Here is a 19507-nt window from a genome sequence, read left to right on the forward strand (position 1 = left end):
ATTGTCAGTAGTTTTTTCCCCCTTATTTATTTGCCTGTGGTATTTGTGAGTACACAGGATGCAGAGTGCCTCAGAAAGCGAGGTCATTCAATCCTAAAATTCTTCAGATCATGAAAGTGACTTTATTTGTTTCTGTGGCATCCTGTATGACAATTTTGGAAACTCAGTAACAACAATTAATGTGTAGCAATCAGCTCTGATTTAGAATGTATATTGTGGTACTAATGGCAAAATAAAAGCTGTTAGCACTGAGTCTGTCTCCGGTGTTCTCTGCTGCAGTCACTAGTACTTCATGTATATATATGTATACATGTATATATATATGTATACATGTATATATATATATGTAAAGGCTTCAAATGCTTGAACATGAGCGGAGTCTCCTTCTATTTAGTCACATTACACTTAGTCCTGTGGAAGAAAGTGGAATTTTTTTCATCACTCGGTATCAATAGAAAGTAAAGTTCTTGAGCATCTGAATGGCCGTGAGCTTTATTTGGTAGGTGAAATATTTTTTCTGCAGTGATTTCAGATCACAGATTGAGTGAAGCCCAGGATTTCTTTATTGGGTGTTCCCATCTTGTCTCATAGGCGTGAAGCACTAGCAGGGGGGTGAGACTTGGCTGCCTTTCACACAAGATGTGCAAGTTCCATCTTCTTGCCGTGTCACTCTGATCTCATACACTAGACATCTGTGTAACACCAGCCATTCATTCATCTTTTTTGCTTGTTTAAAACCTGTTGCATTTTTTTTTTCACTAAATCCTATGTGTTCATCCCTCTACAAAGCTATAAAAAGGTTTGGGATTAGCATTAATCATCAATTCTACTGAAAGGACCTAATTTCACAGAATTTTGCCTAGTGTAAGTTTTCAGTATCAAGAAAGTATTGAGTTGAGTCTAGCTGGATTTGCAGAATGGCCAGCAATGTACTATTTTCATAATGGGCTATTGCAAGACTCAGTGGTGTTCAAGAGTCATAATGGACCTTGTTGAAAACATTATCTCTCTGGTCCTCCATACAATTTCTAATGGCGTCTATTGTACATCTGTGTTGAAGTATTTTATCTTCAGGAATATTTGTCTTTCCATAAGTTTATTAAGCAGAGAGGGTAGTACAAATGCAATAATAAATAAGTATCCTGGTATTTGCTTAGTTGGGCAGGGTGGGGGCATACTCTTGAGTCATAAAAGACCTTTGGAAATAATATTTTTTTTTTTAATTACTGAGTCATTAGAAGATGTTTTGCTCCATTCAAATTTGCTTCAAAATTGGCTTTTTAAATAGCAGCTTCCAGATCTTTGATGCTTCCATCATACATAGGGATATATATCATACTTCACGCTGAAAACAGGCTGTAACAGCACTGAAATTTAAGAGCTGCAAAAAGTAAACCTTGCCTGAGATTTTAAAAATCGACAAGTGATTTTAGTAGTTTCCTTAGTTTTTCGTTATTGATGTAGAATTAATACTGCCAAAGTATGATGCTAGAATGTGCACATCATACTCACCCTGAAAATTAGATTTATGTCGAGGTATCTCATTTGGAAAACAGTTAGTCCATGAGATGTTCAGGGACAAAACGCCCTGGAAACTAACTACTGTACAAAACAAGGCTCTGCTTCTTAAAACAGACCAACCTTTATATTGTTTGTTACCTAGCACTGAAGGTGATTGCTTTGAAATTACAGAAATTGCTTCCCCATTTTCATTAAGAATAAATTGTTGTTCAGTTACAAATTAGTGAAGATTAGTATTTTTCACATTTGCAGTGTTTGAGTCTCTTTCCTGTGTTTAACTGCAAATCTTGTTTTCTTCTGGGTAGCCTATGGGATTATTTCTTCTTTATTCCTGTTAATACGTGTTTCAGAGGAATTCAGTTGCATTTTAAGATTTTTGAAGGTTTGGGGGTAGGGGGCATTGGTTTAGTATGATTTCAGAATTTTTCATGCTTGCATTTTGGAAAAGTTCATTTGGAAAGGGGTCACCCAAGAGAAAATTTGAGATCTCTGCCTTTTACTTCCAGCCCTGACAACTGTTTTCCTAGTTTTCTATTTATTTTAAAACTTTTTAGACTTAATACTTAGGAACACAGATGTTAAGTACGCCAGTGGTGCTTTTGTTGGCGTTTGTGTCTCCCCACAACCACTACTGGTGAAGTTGAATATCAAATGAAGCAGAAGTGGAAAAAACTTACTGAGAGAGTATTGTATAGGAGGAAGTATTAGAGTGTTAAAACACTTTCTTTGTAGGTGCAAAAGCTTCCTCCTCACATTAGCCTGCAATGAAAAAGCAGAGTAAAGCATGTGTTTCTGACTTTGTTTTTAAATTACGTGGTTGTATGGCCCAATGCTGGGAGGGATTGTTTGGTTTTAGCAGAAAGTTGTCAATTTGTAACAGAGTATTTCATAATGACTAATCTCTTACTATAGACTGCTGCAAACTCACAGCGAGAGAACAGGCTCGAGCTGCTAGGGGACCTGGCTCACTTGCCAGATGTCTAATTAATGCCTGCTGTCAGCTGCTGAAATGTCACTTACAGATATTCTTTCTTCACAGCCACTGTTTTAATGATGAAGATTATGCACAGATGTCACTTTGTTCCTGGGTTAACGTTGTGGTTGGTAAAATGACTGGCATAAATCGTGCTGCCAAATATGTAGTTGTTTCCGAGGAGGAAAAAGTACCGTATGACTACCTTGTTCTCTGTATGGGACAGAAATACCAGGTAAGATAGTGTGCAGAGTGAACAACATAGTAATATATCCAGTTTTTACAGTGAATAGTGTTTCTGTGATTAGCAAGGCAGAAGAGTAGTCCTTAGCAAGTGTATAGCCAGAAAGTTTGCAGCCCTTCAGTGTAGCAAATTGTACAATTTCAGTGAGGCTATAGAATTTGGAGGAGATGAGAGATTTTATATTTCCTGGTGGGAATGTCGTGCTCAGGATCAAATATTAAGCAAAGCTGCCAGTATGTTTGCCACCGTGACCATTAAACCTGCTGAAGAGTAGGCCCAACTGACATGTGGCCCCAGCCACAGGAGACTTAACTCCAGCTGGTCTAACACCATTTGACCTAGTTTTGGCAATGGAGAGAATTCCTTATCAAATTAATTGCTCTTCTCACATGATGACCATGCCTAGGCACGTACGTGGTGCTGTATGTCATCGTAGCACACAGTTAAGTTTCCAGTAAGATTGAAGCAGACCCTTAGCTGCTTGTGAAATGTGAAGCTCATCTCCAGCACTACAGGCTCACTTTCAGCTTGGATGTCCTGGGCAGAGTTCATTCTTTCTTGTCTGTCGTCACGTGGCCTTCAAGCTATGCCAACTAAATGGCCATCTTTTGTATAGCCCCATTGCCTGCAGTGATTTTTGCCTTACTGATGGATTTTGGATAGGAATCACGAGCAAGGTATTTTGCCTTTAAAATCAGATCAAACTGAGCATGTGTCTACAGGTTTTTACAGCGCTGTTTGCCATAACTCACAAATGTGAATGTTGAGGTGTGTTCAGCCTCTGGACTGCACGTGTGCAACAGATTTGTGGAGCAAGAAAGCCTCGGTTTTCCTGTACTCACTCTTCAGAGTAGAGCCACACTTTAAACAATAATCCATATTCACTGTTCAATGTGGGTGAAACAAAAGTTGGTGTGGTGTGAATGACTGTAAGTGCTCCTAGAAAAAGAAGTTTGGAGGTAACCCTGACTTGCAGATTAAGTTACAGGAAGTAACTACACTGGAGGAGAAAGAAAGATAAAGGGAAAACCCAGGTTTTACCTGCCTCCAATAAGAAAACTTAACATCACCTATTCTCACTTTTAAGTTCTACAAAAAAACAGGAAAGAATTATTTTTATCATCTGATTTCTGTTTTATTACACAGAGTTGAGGTCCATCCTTTTTATAAGCTATCCCTCATTTGATAAGCAGTCAAATTAATGTCTAGTGAAACATTATTAATTATGATTAAGAGGATTTACTTGTTGGGAAGTAAGATCTTTTGATGCCATGCCTGTTTTTATATGACCAAATAATATTTCAGTGGATCCAATTAGCAGTGAGAACATTGTTCAGGACATTATCACTGGTGCCACAGAAGTCATAGATGAGACTTCCTTTTTTGCTCTGTGTAACTCAGACTGAATTTGTCACTGTGAAGTAGCATTGTACAATTAACACTTTGCATCCTGGCATTTTAACCATCAAGCAGGTTTTGGTCCCTTCCTCTGGGACAAAATCGCTCTTATTTTAGAAAGTTGATTTTTGCTGACAAAAGATGGAGGCAGTCTTGCTACCCAAAGAATTTTCAAGTGTCAATTAAAGGTATGTGGTGTTCAAATAACTGCAGAGGTCCTCCAACCATAAATTTATGCATTTCTGATATTTGCTGTGAAGTCCATTTCACCTGCATTTTGCTTGTATTGTTATTCACTTGTACTGGCACTGCTGTTTAAAACCATTGCCCATATCCCATAGAAAATGTGGAATACATGCAGCACACGCATGTACCTGTGTGTGTACTCAGACTAGCATCAGTCTGTTTTCTCTGTGGCCACTGATACGTTTGCTTAATGTTAAAGAAGGGTTAGGATGTATAAGGATAGCAACCCTTAGGTAGTCAAGTGTCTTGCGGTGGTGTTTTTAAAAATCTTTCTTAACTGTTCTCAAGATACAAGCTATGTATTCATGCACTCATTTATTCATTTCTTCTAGGTCCTGTCTCCCACTGGAGCAGATATCAGTAAACTCCCAACTAATAGAGAAGTGATAAGTAAGTGGCCACAAATATACACAGGGAAGGTCCCTTCCAATCATTTCACTCTCAATAACGATCAGGACTGCTTAAAGGCAATGCTCTGGCTGAAAGAAAATGTTGTTGACACGGAAGGTAAGGGTTTTCGTTAACACACCCACATTTATAGAAATGTTTTCTAGGCTTATTGTTTCCTTAATTCCATGGTATAATCAGTGCCTGATTAATTCTAACAAAGTCTTTCATCTGTTGTGCTTTGTTTTCCAGATTAATTTAAAATTTGTTGTCATTTTTGATATCCAGCATATTTAGCTAGGGAAAAAAAGCTTGAGATAGATTAATTATCCATAATTATTATATAAAACAAAATGAATCCCAAATGCAAATCCAGATGAAGTCATAATTAGCCAATTAAATAATAATTTAATTAGTGGGTATGTTTTTGTGCTGTATAGAAAAATACCTAGATTTGAGGTGTAACACAAAGAAAACAGGTCTAAATTAGGAAGTGGTGGTTTTTTTCGGTATCTGTCATCTTTGTATTCATTTACATCAGTTACAGATTTTCATGTAGAACTGCAGGCTACCAGTATTTTCTTTTTAACCCTTAAAAATGATACATCTTTGCAGATGTCCACCATACCTGTATTTTCTCAGCCTGTTCATGTGTGCATTGTTCATATATTCATCAGTTCATTCACTGAATGTGTGTGCCATTGAAAATGTTAGGAATCATCCAGGCTTCAGAGTTGAAGCTTCAGAGTTGAACTTTCAACTACAGAAAAAAAGACCAAACAGTAAATGAATTCATGTAATGTCAGTTCTGTGTGCTGGATCTGAGTTAGGACAGAGTTCAGAGCAGGAAAGCCATCTTTGTGGAAATTCTGTTGACTGAGCACAGCAACAGGAGTTTCCTAAAGAAGTAGTTTTCCTGTCTTGTTCATAGGGAACATAATGAAAATTGGTAGTTATTTGGTGTGGTTTGCAAGGTTTGTGTCCTGCTTGGCACACCTTTAGGGAAGTTCTCAAGACACTGGAAGTTTCTTTATCATCCTCCAAGTCTTGCTGTGATCAGGACAGAAGACAATAACCATGATCATGCTTCCACTCACATTTTCCTCGAACAGCTTCCTGGCCTCAGGCATGTAAATAGAGCCTCTCCAGCAGTACTGCTCTGCCTGTTTTGCAGCTGATACCAGCCCCTGCCTGCAGTTTTACCTGATGTCCAGCTGATATGCCCAGCTGTGTTTATAAACAGATGAGGTTGTTAGTTTTCCCTGCTTGCTGCTGCTAGTCTTTCATGTAAATCCTTGTGTGCCCAGTCCTGGGATGTGCTCCAGTACACCTGCACAGAGATGCTGCGTGAGAGCTAGCTGCTGGCTGTGACGCAAGGTGCCCAGGAGGATTGCTCTTCAGGTGAACGGCAGTCTTACAGCACCTCATCTGCTTTGGGATGAATGCACCTTTATTATTATTAATACTAAATTAATGTATTAATTAAAATTTCATTATTGCTGCTGACTTTTGTTGTGGTGTAAAGCTGGATATCTTAACTAGGCACTATTGTGTCTTCAGTTAAAGCTAAATCAACAACTCCGGATGAGGCTGGTCTGGAGGGACTTTTTCGGGTTGTGGTCTGTGGGAGATGCAACACCCCTCCCCCTTTCTCCCCACCTTGCTTCTGCCTCCGGTTCCCTTTTGTTGCTGTTCCCACCTCATGTTCTCTGCTGCTGCAGGTATAATGAGTGCCCAGCTGGAGAAGTCTTTGTCCACCTCTCTGTTTCTATTCTTCCTCACCCTGCTTCTTTTTCCAGTTGTATTTCTTATGAATGTTGTTCTTTCAGACTTGATCATAGCTATGTCCAAGATCCCTATTCTTTCTGAAAATGAGTCCACTTTTCAGCCCCTAGCCTGTCCTGGAGGCAGCCTAATAGGTGACAGGCTCAACGGAGGTGCAGAGGCAAGGCTCCTGTGGAGCACAGCAATTGGTTTAGATGTGTCTCAGCTCTCTGCAGGCCAAGCTACCGCTCCACTGGGATGATCAAAGTTTTACATTTGTGTTTACTTTTAATCTCTGAAATTCCCCAGATCCTAGTTTTGCCTTCAATAAATAGTAATATTCCACCTCATATATTTCATCTCATCAAAACTGTAAAGTATTGTTTGTCAAATTCCTACTAAACCTGTTTTAAACATGTTAGAATTCAAAAAGTTAAAAAATAGGATTTGCTTATGTTTAAAGAAAATTAAGTGGCTAATAAAACTATATATGCTGGTTATTGCAGCTACACAAACAGTAACGTGTATTGCAGTACACAAACACACGTTTCATCCTCCCACTTATTCTCAGTGGATACTTAGTCTTTTCTCCATGCAACTTCCTTCTGTTTGTGCTTCTCTTATTTGGCCATTAGCTGTGTTTATCAAAAGTAGTCTGGAGCTTGCTGTGCTGAGCCCCATTCCCCTGGCTCTGCCACTGCATGAGCCCCCCGGGGTCCCATATAGCCAGCCCAGGGGCTCAGGCAGGGAGCAGCACCCACCGGCGCCCAGTGCAGCAAGTGCACTGAGCTACCCAGCTGGGGAGAAAAGCCCCAGGCGAGGGAGGGCGAATGCACCTTCAAGACCACCTGTAGTTCTGAAGGTTTTTTAAAGGAAAGTGTTAATCACTGGGCTTCACAATGCCAGTCCTATTAGCTTAATTGGATGAAATCTTCATTTTGTGGCACTGATTCTGAGGGCAGTTTTTAATTAAGAGTTAAGGTAGGGGTTTTAATTGCTTGTCTTCCCTCTGTGAGCACTGGGTGCCACTTCATTCTGGATTAAATCAGTGATGCTTTTTTGCAGGTTGTAAGTAGAGCAGGGTCAGCCTGGTAGCATGTGCTGGTGGGGGGTGTTGCATGCACGCTGCAGTGGAAGCGACGGTGCTCCCAGCAGTGACTGTGCCACCAAGGATGGACAGCAGCATGGTTGCTGCAGCCTTCCTGCCCGGGGTCCTCCTTGCCTCAGGCGAGGAGAGGTGATGGGAGAAGCTGGCTGGCACTCAGCAGCAGTTGTTGCTCGAGGAGCCTGTGGGAGAAGCAGGGAGCCACATCTGCCGCTGCCAGCTCCTCAGCTGGCTGCAGCATGGTGGGCTGCAACAGTCCTCCAAGCTGGGGCTGGAGGCCTTTGCCCCTGGCCGGTCGGGCAGGTCCAGGAGGGCCTGCTGCTGCTTAGGGCCCTTGGAGCAGAGCGAGCACCAGCCCCAATGGCTGCTGCTGCGGCTTCTCTGATGAAACCCAGCCGCCTAATGCATGTAACCTATGACAACTGTAATTGTGACTAATTGAAATTCATCTCCTATTAGCTCTGCACTTTCCATGAAAATAAAAAGTAGGATGGAAGTAAGGAACAAAACTGTTTTAATGGCCCAAAATGGAGCAATTATTTTTTCTCTTTACCTAAACATAGTTTACTGCCTTATTAAAAGTGTGTTTGTAGGAATACTGTTGCATTAAAATTCCAGTGCATGAATCACCAACTGGAGCCACTGATGCTTTAGCTAATACTGGTTTTCTCCTTTAGTGTTTGCAAGCTAAAAAGATTCAGGTCATGCTAGGGTCACTGAAATCTTGTGCTTCCACTTGGGGAAAATGAATGAGCTTGCTCTGCAGCAGAACGCTGACAATCTAGTAATAAATGATAAAACTACTCTTAACAATCTTTATTTATGGCTGCTTTTTTCTATGGAAGATTATTATGTTTACTCACAGATAGATACATTTTCATGTAGTTAAATAATAAAAGCATCCTGAGGAACTGCTGTCTGTCCAGTCAACATAATTTCAGTCCATAATGAATATCTGTAGTTCCTAGACTACTAGAATTGTAATCTAAAAAGCCACTAATATTGTAAGAAGCAGACACCGTAAATCGTTGATTTAAAAGAGGTCAGTAAAGGAGCATTGCTTTCCTTGATCTAATGTAGTTGTATTTAATATTACCATATAAAACAGAATTTTAATTTTCCTTGAGAAATGCAGGGCTCAAATCTGATCTGGTATATACAAAAATGCCAACATATAATGCAGTAATTGAACTTCAATCCAAAGGGGCTTGTTCTGCCAAATGGTGAACATCTCTCAGTTGCCCAGACTTGCTTGCTTTAGAATCAGAGTAAAACTTGGCTAGGCTGTGCCTTTGGTAAGTGCTTCTTATTCCCCTTTCCTAGCCACTGCATCCTCTTCAGCTGCTTATGTTTTTCAACCCTTTGGTAATTAAAAATGTGTAAATGTAATGTGAGGCTGTCAGCATCCACATACCACATTCTTATCTGCACTATTTCAACATTAGATTACTAAAAAAGAATATATCGAAGTTTGTATTTCACCACTAGTTCTGTCTGTTTGCTTCCTGTGTTGTACCCTGCTGCAGTAAGGAAAAAAATGGATCACTCTTACATTTTCCTTCTCTTTTGGCTCTCTCATGAGGACAGTACTGCCTATAGATAGGCATTCTGGCAGGCACAAGCAACGGAAAGCGTTCTTCTGGCTTGGAAAGTCAGCTTAGCAATGTACACATGGAACAGAATTCCCATTATCACACATTATATGTATTCTGTGTTATATTTATGCAAGTAGTAGGATCTTGTTCTTATGATTTCAGATTAATGCATCTGCAGGTAAGATTGTTCTTTCCCTCTGGTCATTGATATGAACAGTAAAAAGAATGTTTTCCATGATTTCTGAGCATGTCTAACTATGGGGCAATTCTTTTCTCTGGCAGTTATGAAGAGATATGTGTATTTGGCAGCTACAAGTAGCCAAACTGATATGGACAAATAAAATAACCTTGTAGTCAAAAGGGAATAATAGAACATCTGTTAACAATTTTTATCATTAATATTCTTGGGAGCTAGAGCTTTGTAAGTGCTCTATTTAGTATCGCTCTGCATCTCATGCAGTAAAACATGGTCCCAGTGAAATTAGTTTAGCCTATGAAATAATAAAATTTAGGTTGTGGGGGATGCTGTCACTTGTAGTGAGACATAAATACCGATGCTGAGATAAATGTGCAGGTTAGTTGTGTGAGGCATTCCCTTACCTGTTCAGCACTGCTTACTGCAATGCCATGTAGGAAAACAGATGCTGCCAAAATTCAAGACTGAGCCAGTTATGTGGGAAAGTCAGCTGTTTGTCCAAATTCTGATTGCAGATACTGCTATGTAGTCTGAGGGGAGCCAGTGCCAGCTGCTGTTTATGTCAATTAAAGGCCATTCCTGAAACACCTCCTATGTTTCAACACTGATTTTCCTTTAGTACATTCCACCCTACACTTTTCTTCAGTGCCAAACTACAAGTTATTTTCATAGAGTTCATAGAGGAACTTCTGCCACATCATCAGTCTTCTGATACAAGGCCCTGTATCCTCTGTGTTATCCCTCAGCTTCAATATGAAGCTGGACAGGCCCGGGATAGCCTGGGATTTGTGCACTGGCTTGCTTCTGCTATACGCACATTGCCTGGAAGAGTGACACTTGGGTGGTGTTAGCTTTTCTGCAATTTCCTTTCTCCATGCTGATGTGATGTCCTCCAGCACAAGGATGTTTACATGTTAGCTTGTGTAGGTATGGCTCAGTTATTTCCTATTTCTGCCAGGGATTTCCCAGAAAGCAGTAAATGCGCCTGCTGCCCATTAGCACTGCCCAGGTGTGGGATGTTAAATGCACTGGGAATGTGCATTTGATGCACCCTTGTGCTGACATCAGATTCTTGGTGTACTGAAACACCCATCAGACTTAACGTGCAGGAGCTGATGTCTTACTGAAGGTCTGTCAAGAGTTCATGGCTGGGTGTTGCTCTGTAGAGGAATGAAGCTGGGTTAATTAATATTGATAACGTACAGCTGTGGGCTGGAGAGTCAGATTATGCTCAGAACCTGCATCACTCCCATCTTTGTGTATTTGCTCTTCAGCTTTAACTGTGCAGTTTGAAGTGGCACCAGTTTAGTAGAAGAATTTGCAAGATCCTACTATATAGCCTGCAGCTTAGTAGTTAAGGGCACTCCAGTGGTAGATGGGGGATGTGGGTTTGAATCGGAGCACCTTTGGCCCAGTGGGTGGAAAGGTGGAGCTGGTTTAAATAGTGGTTTCTGCTCCAGTGACAATGCACTGCAGAAGGAGCAGCGATATCCAAACGTTGTTTTCACACCAGCTGATCAGAAATGCCTGTCTCGGGCTTGCTGATTTTTCTAGGCAGCGTTCAAGGACGGAGGCTGGCTCGTTAGGAGCACGTATTGAGGCATTTATTTTTTGGGCATTCTCTGACATGCGCTGGAGGGAGGCAACTGTCTTCAAAGAGCAGCGCAGAGCTGCTAGCCACTGCCTGTCGAGTGCATCGGCCGCCTGTGCCCCTCAGCAGGGCAGTTCGGTGAGACAAGCCGGCAGATAGGCAGCAGCAGGCACCAGGGTACCTCTGCAGGGGCGTCTCCATTGTCTGGAGATCAGGCTTTTACGGAAGGAAGTGGCAGCACCGGTGACCTCCCATATTGCACAATGGCTTTTTTTCTGTCACTTGGTCTTTGCACAGTTTGTGGGGGTTTTCTGCACAATGTATTTAATTGGCTGCTGTGTGTCCTCCCCCACCCCCGATAAATCCTTTGACTGAGCAAAATTGAGGAGGGAGGGGAGAACAAAATAAAAATGAGTTTTCTTTTCCCCTAGAGGATTTTCAATCAAAATAATTTCAAATTATGGGGTCAAAATGAATGTCATACTTCTGTGTTAAGTACTTGCCTACTTCGTGGGATGTTTTGTACAGATTCTTCACAAAATTATCTTAGCTACTGTTGCTAGGTAACATTGTTTGCTTCATAGCATCAGAGAAATAAGAGGGTCAAATAGAGCAATTTCGTGTTATTATCATCTGAGTTATACTAATAAGGTTTTCATTGTATGTCTTAAAAATTTTTCCCTTCTTTTTCTCCCTTAGGGAACATCATTGTCTATGGGAATACAGTTGACATTTACACCACAGTAGAAACCCTCTTATCTCTTGGAATTAATGGTTCTCGAATACACCTCATACAGCCTCCACTCTGCTCAAATGTTACTTGCCTTAACAACAACGAAATCGAAAGTGCTGTTCAGGAGGCACTGTCAAAGGCTGGCGTGTCTGTTTATTATGACAGTATCCTGGCACAGTGGAACGAAGGCGATGACCCAGACCTTATCACATGTGCTGCTTTCACTACTAATACAAAACCATTTAAATTGCAATGTTCAGTAAGTATATGCTTTCACTTGTGTTTCCTTCAGTCTGTTTTTTAAGACAAAGACCATCAAATTTAGATAGTCCGTCGGTTTCTCCACTTCCTCGTTGTCTGTAGAAGACTGAACATTCACTTGTTAGTCTAAGGGATTGTTTTTTAAAAAATCCCAAATAAAACCATTGTTAACACCCTGATTTGGATTAAAATTTAAGTCACCTGACTCTCAAATAGTTCACTGCTGAGTGACAAATACTCTTAATTAATTTTCTAAATAATTCCAGAAATCCTTGTATTATTTAAATGTGTACAGTGACTCCTGTCTACGGTTATGTGCATTTGATTAAGTCATAATAGAAGCCAAAAATGTTAGGATAGAGAGGCCTACTATGTAGCATAATTAAAATATATTTTAAACAGTTTTTTTTCCTTCTACCTTAATGACTGCGGTTTTGTTCATCTAAAGTGTCAATATGTTATCTAAGTAAATGATATGCACACTCACAGGTGTGGCTCCACTTTGATATTTGGGACAGGCTTTAGCTTTCCCATTGGGCAGAACAGTTCTGTTTTTCTTTATTGGGCTAATCCATGTGAGTGAGCACTTCTGATAAAATTACTTCACAATGTGTATCCATAGGAAGCTGCGTGGCCCCCTCAACACACCCCTCTGTCTGCACAATTCTTTGTGCAGCAAGTCTGTTGTAATTCTGGAAAGGGAGAGCCATGTGCCTCCCCGGGAGAGCTCCCCAGGAGTCAATGGTCCCTGCTGGCTCCCCTGCACTGGAAAGCTTGAAGTCGTTGGGTTTTCCCAACCCCTTTCTTTTTAACATATGGATAGTTAAGCCCTTTCTGATGGAGGTGGAGACCTTGCATAGCACTTTTATCTGCTAGCAATCTCCTGACTTCGGGCCCCTTATCAGTAGTGACATTCCTCCCACTCTCTCCTTGTATGCAGCTTTTCAATTTCTCTCCTCTATCCTTGAAATCCCTCTATTTTTATCCTTCTGCAGAGATCTCAGTGTGATCAAGATCTTGTAACTTAATATCAATTCACTACCTCCCCATCAGGCCCCCTCTTTTCCACACCACCTTGCCCAAGTGACTGTGTTCCTTCACGACCCCCATTTCCTCTTGGTTTGTTTCTCCTGCCCTTTTGTGCCCTGTGCCCATCCTTCCTCCAGCCATGGTTCTTGCCTCTCGGGGTCTCTCCTATTCAGCCTCTAAGATGAGAGATGGGCAATTACTGGTGGTGTCAGGGGCTTTATACTCTCCAAAACTGGTTCAGCAGTTTTGCAGTTTTCCTGTATCTGCTGTTAGCTGCCTGGGAGAACAGGGCTCCAGAGAGCAGCCGCCACCAAGGAGGCAGCTGCGTTCGCCAGGGAGCAGGCTGTGCAGGAATCGGCACTGCAGCAGCTCTGGGCCTTTTGGGATTTGAGCCAGTATCAACTGTTGATTGGCAGTTCTTGGAGGCTTAATTTGTTGAGTCCTGCAAGATAAAAACAACAGGAGAAAATCTCCCTCCCTAAAGCAGCAGCCTCCCTCCCTCCCCTCCTGGGCTGACAGATGGCTCCCAGCTTGGAGGTTGCAGCCATCCCCTCCCCTCCGGTGACACAGTCCTGCCTGCCAGCCAGCACGACGCAGGGCTGTGTGGTCCCTGTGCCCTCATGGGCAGAGCTTCCCTGATTTTGGACCTGCTAGATGGTTAGAATTCCCTTAACTGTGCATAGTTATTACTTGTTTTATATACGAACAAACCCAGAGGCTCTCGCTCCTCTGCTGCCACGTCTCTGCTGTGTATCAGTGTTGCTAAAATTTCCAGCTCCCTTTGCTTCCCTCTCCTGTGCCTTTTCTTCCAGCTGGATCATCCAGCCGGTTGTGAACATCAGATGCTTGCCCTTAGTCCACAGGAAGGCACTTTGGTGGTATAATTGGGTAATACCTTTACCCAGGTCACAACTGCATCCTCCCTGAGGCTGACACTAAAGGAAGGACTTACTACTGATGCTTGTTTGCCCTGATAGTTATGTCTCAGGCTGTTTGAGATGAAGGCAACAAGGCAACGCTTTCCTCAGCCTGTACAGTAATATTTCTTGTTAGTGGGCAGCAACATTCAGCTTGTCTAATCATTTTAAAAGCTGAAGGCACTGATGAAGGAGAAAGCTCTTTATAAAGGCTCTGGAGTTTCACAAACTATATTGTAGCAATGAGACAGTCAGTCTTCAGCTGTACCCTCTGCAGACCATGATCTTGTTTAAAACATTTCTCAGCCTTGTCATTCTTACTACTGTTAACCCTCAACGTTTAGTGTGCGCCCTTGTTTTGCACTGTTTTGGGGACCTTTGTTGTGCCAGCTCTCCGTTTAGCCTTTGTAAGAGACAACTACAAAGACGCTGCTTATAGTTGAAGCTTCTCCTGTTTCTGCCATCTGCGGTGCTCTGACGGAGGTGGATGTTCTGTGTGCGTGCCCCCCAGTTCCAAGCTGGAGTGACCCATCTTTGTTTACCTGCTCCTCATTTCTTGTGTTCAAGAAATGAGACACCCCCAGGTTTTACCTTCCCCAGTGCCTCTCTCGACTTCATCTGAATGGGCATTTCTGTCCTTCATGAGCACATTTTTGGTTCCAGATTTCAGATGTACTTTTGCCTCTTTGAAGTTACTTCTAGGCAATGTAGAAAACTAGATAAAACACATATAAAGAAAACTGTCAGATGTGCGTGATTCTAAATCAATTCAAAAGCTCCTCTCCTGCTAATCAGTGCGCAGAGTCTGTGTGGAGCATGCAGACAAAAGGCAAGGGCTGTGGCAGGACCCTGCAGCCCTCGCTCTCGCGCTGCGCTGGATTTCAAAGCGACTCTTCAGGCATCCAGCACATTTTGCATGATGTGCTGTGTGCACATCTGTTCCACACCGATGCCGAATGCGTAGGATGAATTGTTGGCTGCTGCCAACACCGCCTGCTTTGTAGTGCTTGTCACAGTGGTGCTGCCTCAGCTCCTGTTTTGGAGAGATGAGGTCTGATCTGCTTCCTCATGACCCAGGAGAGGGACTGTGCAGGTACCACAAGAAGACAAAAGAAGAGAATTATCACTAGCTTTTTTCTTTGAGATTAGAGGAGGAATTTAAGGATTTAGGGTGATTTTCTTTCAATGCCCTTGAAATCTTCCTGTGGGGAAGACGAGCTCATGGCTTCAGTAGATGCTGGTCCCGAGATAAATCCCTACCTCAAGGTCAGTTCTGTAAGGAGTAAGACAGCACAGGCAGTGCCAAAACATGGTGAACAGGTACCTGTGTGCTCATTACCAGGTTCAGTAACTGACTGCTGAATGTACCAGGTACTTTACTTACAGCCACAGTCTCCTCTGGGCTGACCTGGATCATCTCAGTGGATCTGATGCCCATCAAGACCTGTGCCTTGTGAGAGTGGCCAGCCCCAGCCGCTGCAGGCACAGTGGTCCCAAGCACTGAGATGGTACAGATTAGTCTGCCTCCTAAAGCAAGTATTATGCAGATCTAGAGAAGTGTTTCAGTTCTGACAAAGTGTGAATATGCTTTCCAAAATCTACATCACTATGAAGTATAATAAATCTGAATGCTTTCCTTTTCATGTAAATATTCAGTCCTCCTGGACCTCTCACAAACTTCTTGGCCTCCACAGCTTCCACTGGCTTAAATTCTGCTGTTGTAGTTTGAATGAGAATGACGTTTCCTCTGAACAATTTTAATTTCCTATCTTTCCATTTCAATTGAATATCCCTGTGCTGGTAGCCACAGTAACATAGTTTGTTGGTAAACAGTTAGGCACAACAGTTGGAAAAATATTTGTAATATACAGTTATCCTGCTCAAATGCAAAGTACTTTGTACGTTTCTATTACTTAGTTTTTCAGTTTGGCCTGAGCATTTGAAAGAAAAGAAAACAACTTCATAGAGGGTTTGAGCCTTATTTCATATGCTTGTACTAACACAGAAAATATGCACGTCCACTCAGGCTGTTTGACATAGTTAATTACAGAGATTTTAAAATAAAACTCATCTAATAACCAGAAGTAGATGAGTCTAATTTAGTAATTCTTCTCTCTACTGTCTTTGTTTTAATTTTAGTAGCTGTAAATACTGGATCAGAAAGATTTATCTGTGTGTATAAAATCACACTTTATTTCATGTTCTTGTATTTTAAAATCAATAACATTCACAACAAAAACAAAGTATAGGTTTTGATTTATGGAATTAGCCAGCAACGAATGTGTACTATTTATATACTAGATGTATACTACACTTATGTACATCTCTTTTTTTAGGCATTTTTTAGCTTTGCCTACAGGACAGTGGATTATGAAACCTTTAAGGCAATTAATGATGCTTGCCTTGTTTTTGATGGAAGACTTGTGATCGATAGCAAATTCTGTACTAATGATGTCAACATCAGGGCTGCAGGTCCTTTAACAAAGTACTCCAGGAGATACTATGTAGATGAATGGACACACAGCAACTTCAATTCAAAAGAGGTTGGCTTTGAGCTTGCTCTATCTTTGCTGGATCTCGTTGATCCAACCCCTAAACCCTTTCGTAAGCAACCAGAAGGCACAGATAGACTCATCCCCATGTACAGAGGGTGTAAAATTAAAGGTAGGTCAAAATGGATTTTTCTTATACTTTTATACCCTCTTTGGTATTTTTGGGTAGGTCCATCTCACCTGAGATGATATCCAATGGGAGTAAGGTCCTTAAAGCTCCTTACATAATGAGCAGAAAGGGTTGAGTTGCGATAAAGCTTACACTGTAGATTTTTGCTAATAACGGACCAAGCTGTGCTTTCCTTTATATTGCAGTAAATACGGAGTGTTTCAGTGTCTATATTCCAAGTTCAATAAAACTGTAATCAGAACTTGTCAATGTGTGGCTACTGCACCAATATGTCTAAGAGTCTATGTCTAAAAAAAAAAAAGTTTAGAGCATGAAGGCCACCAAAACAAAATAAGTTCCTTGTTTTCTTTTTAGAGCCATTTAATAAACAACAACAACAAAAAAAAAGATTATGGGAGAAGGAGCACAAACACTTTATTTTCTTCTTTTTTTTTTATGATTTAATTAATCTCATCTTTTCATTTATGGCAGGAGGTGTTCTTCCTGGAGGATGTAATTACTTGCATATTTCCAAACCAGAAATCCCCATCTGCTTGGACGTAGAACTCGCACTGTATGATCATGTAAGTTACATTATTTAACTTTTCTTTGTTTTGTCCTCCCTTTGGAAAGGTGTACTTATTTAGGATAGCACACATATATGCAAAAGTACCATGCATCTTAAAAAAGTATCTTGAGTAAGCATGGGTTTAAGTATGTATTTAGCAACCTTCCAGAGCTGGGACTTATCACTCTGGAATGGAACAAACCACATAAAACAAAATCTCTGATTATTTAAAAATATTTAATTTATTTTAATGTAAATTCACTATCGTATTGTAAATGTGGATTCATACAGATTTTCTGATTAACTTCTTTACTGCAGTTCTTAATTACTTTGCCATGAAATCAACCAAAACCAAAGGGGTTTTTGGTCCTTGAATGCAGGAAATCCTTGCCAGTCCTGAACTCTTCATTACTATTTGCAGCACTTTGGGTTCAAATAGCTCCCTAATGGGGCACTACAGCTTCAACACCTTGAGGTTTTTTTTTCCAGAGTTGGTGGCTCAGCACTGTACCTGGTTTCCTGAGCCATTTGTCTCAGCACAGCTTGGGAGGTTATCATGTAGGCTTTTCCTCAGTACTGTCTTTCAGAATGTCCTTTTTGCATGATTCTGTAGAGAGAAGAAGTCACTTTCTCAGTCATACAGAATATGCTGCTTTTGAAGTTCCTAGCACATCACATAATACACAGCGCATCAAGGTAGTGGTGGTATTTGGTATCAGATTTGGGTAAAAACAAATCCAATCAGCTAAGCCTGGGTGCATCATATAAATCAGGTACAGCGGGTGAACAAGTATGAATTACATAACTAACCAAACCTCTTAGATGGTCATTTCCATACGTTCTGATATTTGGCTTTCCCAAAAGATGTATGATTTCTATAAAGAGGACATAGGATAGAAATTAGCTGGATTTCACTAAAAGACACTTTCAGCCTTAGTGTTGAACCTCTTTCCTCCCTGCAATAAGGTGCTATAAATGCATACAGATGATAAAACTTCTCAGTCTATTAGTGAAATTCAGTTGATCTAGACTAGTAGGAGAAGAATATATTCTGGAAGGGATGCTCCATACTTTGCTGCTAGAAAACAGCTTGTGCTGCAACCATGAGAGCCATCTTTGGACAGGAAAGAGGGAAGCACTTCACACAGTTGGGATACATAGGAGATTGTCCCATGATACATACATGGAGATGCTTCTCTTACTGGAGAACCTGACTTGTGAAACAAGGAAAGGAATAGACTAATGTCTTTTAAAGCCAGAGAGGACCATCCACCTAGGCAAGCTCCTGTTCCATACAGATTACACCTTTTTCCTCAGGGATTTCTGCATTGAGCCCGTTCTTGAGGCTGATGTAAAGAGTGGCTTTTGAAAGGGTACTTCAGTGTTGATTTTAAAATTTGGACAGCAGTCGTCCACAGAAAGAAATTTCTTTTTTTTTTTGAAAACGAATCCATGCTTTGGGGGCTGGAATCAAAGCATGGCTCACCTTGTTTTCCAACTTTGCAAATCCAGGATGAGCTGTCCAAAGCAGCACATGCTGGGAAGCAGAAAGGACAATCACAGAGAGAAAAATTGGTTTTGTCACTCTAAATTGCTAGAGCATGATTAGAATTCTTTTGCTGCAGCTTTGATTACCTGCAGTCTGAAAAGGAACATAATTAAAGCCACTCCAGAAACTTCATGTAAATCCTAAAAGAATTGCCTAAGAAAGAAGTAAGAGAAGCTAGTGACATGTATTAGCTGAGAGATGTGGAAGTAACAAAGGTTACTGTAGCCTAGCAACAGGTTTTAGAAATACATAAAACTGGAACATGAATACAGCTTTAAAAAACAGCTTCAAGCTATTTGATCATCCCACTGCAATGTGAGGTTAGAAAAAATTTTTTTACATTTTTGTCTTCTAAGTGATTGATTTAACTAGCTGAAATGAAACGCTACCTTTTGAGCATCAGCATCCAACATTGTTATGCTTTTATTGATAGCAGAGCTGGTGTTAGCAACACTTGGCAGCCCCTGTTCAAAGTGGCAAGAGGGAGTCGCTGAGAGCAATTCTAAATTCTGGGCGTATGTGCTTATATATATTTTTACACGTATATATGCATATATATTTTTTAAAGTTAATAGGAATTCACCATTTAAAAGTCTAGAACGTGGCCTGAAGGAAACGTGCCAAGAGATCAAGTCCCGCCTCCTGCAGTTGCAGCAACCATCTAGTACATAGTGCCATTTATAAAATTTAGAAGTTTGTTTCAGAACTGAACAGGGTCCTTCTTGGTATTTCTTTCCTTGTTGGAAGCACAACACATCACACCTCTGAC

The 19507-nt window shown here is 41.1% G+C and overlaps 1 protein-coding gene across 5 annotated transcripts in view; it reads left to right on the forward strand.

The window, feature by feature from the left end:
* CFAP61 (cilia and flagella associated protein 61) overlaps positions 1 to 19507 on the forward strand; it is a 117518-nt gene that overhangs the window by 67463 nt on the left and 30548 nt on the right. For all 5 annotated transcript variants that reach the window (XM_080407773.1, XM_080407775.1, XM_080407774.1 and 2 more), the window contains 5 exons: positions 2561 to 2729; positions 4715 to 4889; positions 11720 to 12012; positions 16297 to 16624; positions 17114 to 17205. In XM_080407773.1, coding sequence (XP_080263899.1) covers positions 2561 to 2729; positions 4715 to 4889; positions 11720 to 12012; positions 16297 to 16624; positions 17114 to 17205 — 1057 coding nt within the window. The remainder of the gene's footprint in view (positions 1 to 2560; positions 2730 to 4714; positions 4890 to 11719; positions 12013 to 16296; positions 16625 to 17113; positions 17206 to 19507) is intronic.

Source organism: Falco punctatus (genome assembly GCF_963210335.1).
Source record: "Falco punctatus genome assembly, chromosome: 12".
In the NCBI taxonomy this organism is placed as follows: domain Eukaryota; kingdom Metazoa; phylum Chordata; class Aves; order Falconiformes; family Falconidae; genus Falco; species Falco punctatus.